This window comes from Pteropus vampyrus, unplaced genomic scaffold (genome assembly GCF_000151845.1).
Source record: "Pteropus vampyrus isolate Shadow unplaced genomic scaffold, Pvam_2.0 Scaffold112, whole genome shotgun sequence".
Classification (NCBI taxonomy): domain Eukaryota; kingdom Metazoa; phylum Chordata; class Mammalia; order Chiroptera; family Pteropodidae; genus Pteropus; species Pteropus vampyrus.
Window position 1 is genome coordinate 3400461 of NW_011888893.1, and position 6322 is coordinate 3406782.

General features: G+C 53.7%; 2 protein-coding genes across 4 annotated transcripts in view; both read right to left on the minus strand.

The window, feature by feature from the left end:
- The window catches only part of LOC105295717 (zinc finger protein 212), a 31375-nt gene extending 30102 nt beyond the window's left edge, over nucleotides 1-1273 (minus strand). For 2 of the 3 annotated variants that reach the window (XM_011365506.2, XM_011365505.2), the window contains exon 1: nucleotides 652-924. In XM_011365506.2, the coding sequence (XP_011363808.2) occupies nucleotides 652-909 (258 nt within the window). In that variant the 5' untranslated portion in view covers nucleotides 910-924. Of the gene's footprint in view, nucleotides 1-651 lie in introns of all 3 variants that reach the window. The other variant, XM_023533795.1, reaches the window with a different exon arrangement.
- A 1394-nt stretch (nucleotides 1274-2667) lies between these two features.
- Nucleotides 2668-6322, minus strand: part of ZNF282 (zinc finger protein 282) — a 20850-nt gene continuing 17195 nt past the window's right edge. Inside the window, exon 9 of the mRNA XM_011365533.2 lies at nucleotides 2668-6318. Coding sequence (XP_011363835.1) covers nucleotides 5799-6318 — 520 coding nt within the window. The 3' untranslated portion in view covers nucleotides 2668-5798. The remainder of the gene's footprint in view (nucleotides 6319-6322) is intronic.

The following is a 6322-nucleotide window of genomic DNA, read 5'->3' on the forward strand; positions in this document are numbered from 1 at the left end:
GGCCCATTCTATTCCGTTCCCCTTACTATTCCACGAGTCTCTAGATGGCAGGGACCACGCCTTTTGTGTTTCTTTCCTCGAAAAAAAAAATAACAAAAAACAAACAAAAACAAAACCCCCCGCAACTACACCGTGAGGTAACGCCCGTCCCCAAGGAGAGGATGCCCAGCCTGACTTTAACCCGTGGCTGCAACCCCAGGACAGAGTCTGTAGTGGGAGAATGGGGCAGAGGAACAAGCGAAACACATCAGGCCGAGAACGAGCTGGTCGCGGAGAGACAATGAGTCCAGGGTTCCTCGGAGCACCGGACGAGCTCACTGCCAGTGATGGGGACCCAGAGTTTCCAATCCGCGCCACCTCCTCAGCCTGGAAACGGGCTCTCTATTGGCACGACGGAGAAAACGTGTGGGGACAGTCAGAAATCTAAGAACATGCAACAAGCCTGAGAAGTTTCCCAGCCAAGGCGCGTGACGCTGGGGCTCTGGCCCGACGCGGAAGAAACCGGCCAGGGGGAGGGCAGAGCCCCGGGGTCGCAGGGGGAGGGCGGTCTTCACCCGCGCGGGCGGCAACCCGGGGGACACAGAGCCCCGCCCCGGCCAGGGGCTCCGCCATCCCGAACGCGCCCCCGAGTCGTGCCAGGAGGACTCTTACCCGAGTAGGCGCCGACTCCGCCATGGCTGCCAGTCGCCCCTCAACAGCCGGACCCCACTTGATACCCCTCGGGCTGCGTGCGGGTCCCCTGGGCACCTTGGGCCCCTCCTCGAAGCGACCACCAGCGCCGTGTTGACACAAGGTGCATTGTGGGAGTGCGGCCCTCCGAAGCCAAGACGGGCTCCAGCCGCTCTTCCTCCGAGCGCGGCATTCCCATTGCGCCCCCGTGCGGCAGGAGGGTGAACGGCGGCTCGGCATTCCGGGCCAGTGGGTTGACAGCGGAAGGGCTCTCAGTCCCTCAAGCTCAAGTTCAGAATTTCAGGCAAACCCATGGGCCGTTGTGTGCCTTCTATGAGCCTAGCACTCTGATAGGCACTTTGAAGGATTCCAAAATGTTTAAACTTAGACTTTGCTCTGAGGGAAGACGTAATCTAGTTGGGGAAAACACCTATGGTCCCAAATGGCAGGTGTCTTATTCCAAATTGTTATTTTGCTTTTTAGAAACTAGAAACACAGTTCCCATCTCAACAGCGCAGGGTCAGGTGCCCCGGCCAACCCACTGCGGCCTATTAATTATGGTGATCACATGCTCTGGATCCCTCTGAGAGCTGAACTCTCAATGTTCACAGGACTGGGTCCTTCTTAGCCTGTGGAGCTTGTCAGACTTTATCTCCTCAGAGACGCTCCCTGCCCACCCAGTCTACAACCCAACAGCCTCCTCCATCCCAACCCTCAACCTAAGTACCTGCCTTGAAATCTGTCAAAGCATTTATTGCTATCTGAAATAACCTCATGTCCCCGTTAGTAATTATGTGCCTCTTTCACTAAAATGTCCCTCCATAGGACCCTCCATTTCTTTAACAAAGAAGTGCCCTAATAAATATTTTTAGGTGCTTGAATGGTGAATCAGAGAGTGAGCTAGGAAAAGTCACTTTCCCAGAGAAGGCATGATGTCCATGACAAGCAGATCAACACGAGGCTGACTGAATCATTAATATCTGAAGAAAGAATGGGCCAGGTGGAGGATACTAGTCAGCCATGGACATGTGTCCAAGGTCTGACCTACTCTCTCAGGCCAACAAAAACATACTGCGGATACAGAAAAGAACGTATCACAACTGTGGAGACAGACACTATCAGGACATAGGATACTGAGGTCATTAAACACTTCAGTTATGGAACTCATGCCCTCTGCCGTTTCTATGTTCACCAGGCAACCTTCTGATGATGCAGGCTCTCGCACAGCTGCTAGGAGACCACATGCAGGTCCGGCTGATGCAAATGTCCAGCCCACCCCTGGAAATCATGAAACCGATACTCTGGATTACCCATCAGTCAGTCTCTAGAGTCAGCCTGATCCAGCATCCCTGAATCTGGAACTCTGGAAGAATATTTAGATCACATTTCCAGTGTGCAAGAGAGGCAGCACCAGGTACTGGTTTGAAGTCTTGTGGGCTTTGGGAGATGGTAGAGCACACGGTTAAAGAGTGGGTCCCTAGCCCAGAGCGGCCACTTACTAGCTGCGGACCTTGGGCAAGACATTAACATCTTGGCATCTCCGTTTCCTCATTGTCAGTGCGAAATAATAATAGCATGTATCCCAGAGAGTTGTGCAGATGAAATAAATTAGTTCGAGTCAAGTGCTTAGAACAGTGCCGGTCACTGGGTAAGAGCTGCTCAGGCTGCTAGTATTCTTCGCTTCCCAGCTCCTTCACTTACTAAGTGGTGTGGTTCGTGCTCACTCCGCCTCAGTGTCTTCCCCCCGAGAATAGAAACACCACCTCCAAGGATTGTTGATGGAATTAGAAGAAATGACACGTGTTAAGTAAAGTGCGTATGTAGCTTAAAGCCTGGCAGATAGCCAGCACTCAACAACAGGCAATTTCCCATTTGGTTTGTTTTTGCTTTGGCAAGGTCCAAGCCCTGAACTGCAATGAATTCACCGTGATGTCACCTTGTTTGTCTCTCAGAAGCCACCCATTTGTCCTTCCCCAATGACACTCGGATCTCGACACATGCTTTTAAATAAACTTTTAAATGAGGTTCACAATTATTCCCATCAGTGGCAGTGGTATCAGAGGAATCAAGAAAATATATTTAGTACCTGTATCCTGTCATCTTTATATCTGCAGAATGATCGCAACATGCAGAGCTGAACATGACCTTAGACATTATCTCACCCACACCCTCACTTTTAGTGACAAAGTATTCTCTGAATCACAAATGGTATAAATTAAGTTTAAAATAATGCTTTAAAAATATTTATCTTGTTCTTTAAATTTTCTAGTGTATGATTTATAGCATACATAACCTTAGCATATATATGTACATACATGTATGCCCAAACATTTTTTATTCAAGAAAATTTATAGGCCACGGCTTTATTCCATTTAGAAGAGGCCCTTTCTATTCCGTTCCCCTTACTATTCCACGAGTCTCTAGATGGCAGGGACCACGCCTTTTGTGTTTCTTTCCTCGAAAAAAAAAATAACACCTTGGGGAACATGCTCCATTCGGCTTGCAGGTCAGTAAGAATCCTTGAATGAACACACCTTGGCTCAATCTGTGTCCCACCCTGCTGGATGTACGTGTGCAGTGGGCATCTGATGACTTCATCAGCCTAGCACTTCCTCTGGGCATATCTCCTCGTTCTCTCTGGGGACTTCTCCAGTTCTGGAAGGACACATAAACAGCTCCTAGCAGTGGATGCTTCTTAACAGGGAGTCTGGTAGGAAAGAGTTTTACTCTTCGTTGTCTTTTTTTCCCCCTCATTTAAATTTTTACTATGTGCATTTTAAATTAAAAGCTAATTGACAGATTATCAGAATAAAAACCTGCCCCAAGCAGGCCCTGTTCTGCTTCAGAAAGTGGACTACAGAGTCTAGACTGAGGATCCTTGCCACCTGCGAGAGGTTCACATTGAGTGCCACTGCCTTTGATCAGCTCGGGGGGCAGAGCTCACTCTAGAACTCTCCCAGGGCCAGTGATGGAGGCTGGGGTGACTCGACTCCTAGTGGAGCCAAGGGGCTCTTGGGGACCAGGGATCCACCAGACTGGGACCCAGGAAACCAGATACTAAGTATCGGCCCTCTTACTTGCTCAGTCACTAAACCTCTTTGGGAATCAGCTCCTTGAGGGTAAAATAAAGGGATACACTCCAACTACATGCTCAAATGATTCAGGCCCATGTCTCAATAGTATTGATTTCTCCTTCTCCATCCTCTGAACAGCCAAAAAAAAAATTTTTTGTTGTTGGTCTTATTTTCCATGATTTAAGTTATGAAAATACTCATTTTCTGCATATGCTTTTGGAAAGCTGAATACTGCCCCCTCCCAACCAAAACACCAAACTGAAGGGCCTCTTCTGCACTAACAAAACTCCGTTGAACATGACTGCGTTTCATTTCTCATTGCAGCTCGTTTTCTTAAGACTTGCCGCCTTCAAAAAGCAGTATGAAGAAAAAAACATCCGTGAGTTGGATTCCAGTCCAACGAGGCTTTCCTGTACAAAGCCGCGCGGGAGAGCCCTCGGCCTTGCAAACGTGCAGTCTGCACTCTGGACGCCTTTTATTTAGTTTTAAGAATTCCCTTTGCATGTGGCAAAAATGGGTTTGAGGAAAACAGAGCGGGACAGATGAGGGGGAGGCGGAAGCAGAGCGCTCACAAACGTGGTGCCGGGAGCTGGATGCCACCTGGGCCCCCGGCCGAGAGAGAAGCGGGATCGACGGAAGGAGCAAGGAAAGTCATTCTCGACACAAACCAGGGTCCTGGGGCATGCCACCCCAGCCCAGGGCCTGGCCATGCAAGATGCGGAAATGGAGACTGTGGCCTCAGGACCACAGAGCATTTGCACCAACACGAGGAGTCCTTTGGGTGCCTCCTGAGGCACCTGCAGGGTCTGGAGCAGCGGAGGTCTGTGTCCATGTCCACGAGCACGTCAGTTGACAGATAGCACCGGTTGGGAGGCTCAGGGCAGGAGAGAGGCTGAGGCTCTCAGCCTCTAGCACCCACTTGCCCGGCCCTCCTGGGAAGAGGCTCACTTCCTTGAGGGCTGCTCCTGCAGCACGAGGCTCTCCCTCTGCCCTGGGGAAACTGGAATCGGAGTGAGGTCTGACCCAGGGCACCTGCTGCTCTGGAGGGCCGGGTCACGACTGCGCAGTGAGAAGATGCTGCTGCACCGGATCGGGGGCCGGGAGGTGGAAGGGCAGGCTGAGGGCCCACAAAGGGGGCCCTTTCGGAAGCCCAAGCAGGGGCATTTTGCAGCCAATCTGTTCCCATTCCCAGGAACCCCAGGAGTTGGCCCCGTGCCGCTTCTGGTTATTTTGGGTAGGTCAGGGGAAAGGGAGGAGAGAGAGACCAGGAGAGGCCAGACCAGAGAGGTCTCTCCAACATCGGAGGTAGGCAGTGTGTGGTGGGGACACTGCGCTGGGGTCAGGAGCCCTGGTCCCAGCTCTGCCACTCTCTTGTGTGAATTTCGCTACACCATCTCACCTGCGTCTCCTTTCCCGTTACCAAGTCAGGCAAATCCTACCCCACTTACCTCAGAGGGATAGGCTAAGGGTGAAAATAGATAACGGATAGAAAACACGTTTAAAAAAGTAAAAAGCGCTATTCAAACGCGAGGCAGTGTTGTCGTCATAGAGATGGTATCCCTCGGCACGTCCTCAGCGCAGTCACACCGTCACTTCCTTTTTTGGCGTCTCACCCTCAGGACCTGATTTCCTGACCTCGGAAGGCTTCGGAGATCTTCTGGGCAGTGACGAGATGCTGCTGAATCAGCTGCTTGCTTCCGCTGATCAGTCTGTGACCCCAGTGGCCAAACCGGGCACTCTAGGTGTCCCAGGGGAGTGCCCGACGCTCTTGCTTCATTCCTGTCCCGCTGGCACCTTTCCTGCGGGAAGCCACTGAGCCGGCCCCTCGGGCCACCCTACGAGATGAGCTGGGGCGTCCATTCCGGCGGACAGGTCCAGGGCGCCCCTGCCCAAGCCCCGGGGGGCCTTGTTTGGAGTGCAATTCCTGCTCCCGACTTCCAGCAGGTGGCGGGTGGAGGGAGGGAAGGCGAGCCGAGATGGTGGGTCCTCAGGCCGCCCCCAGGCCTGCCCCACCCCTGCTCCTGCCACTGGGCCCTCCCCTCCCCCAGCCCAGCCCTAGTCTCGCTCGGGCGGCGCCTGGATGGGCCGCGGGGCGCCGAGGCCCGGGCCCCCGCCGTGCACGCGCAGGTGGTCCTTGAGCGACTCCTTGTAGCGGAAGCTCTTGCCGCACTCGCCGCACGCGTAGGGCCGCTCGCCCGTGTGGATGCGCTGGTGCTTGAGCAGGTTCTGCTTGCGGATGAAGCTCTTGCCGCAGAGCGCGCACTGGAAGGGCCGCTCGCCCGTGTGCAGCCGCTGGTGGTTCTGCAGGTGCTCCTTGCGGCTGTACGTCTTCTCGCACTCCGAGCACTTGTAGGGCCGCTCGCCGCGGTGCGTCATCTGGTGGCGGATGAGGCCCGAGTGGCAGTTGAAGCTCTTCTCGCACTCGGCGCACTCGTAGGGCCGCTCCTTGGTGTGGCTGCGGTGGTGGATGATGAGGCTCTTGCGCACCCCGAAGCTCTTGCCGCACTCGGGGCACGAGTAGGGCTTGCTGCGCGCTCCGTGCAGGAGGCCGCGCCGGAGCCCGCCCCCCGGGCAGCAGC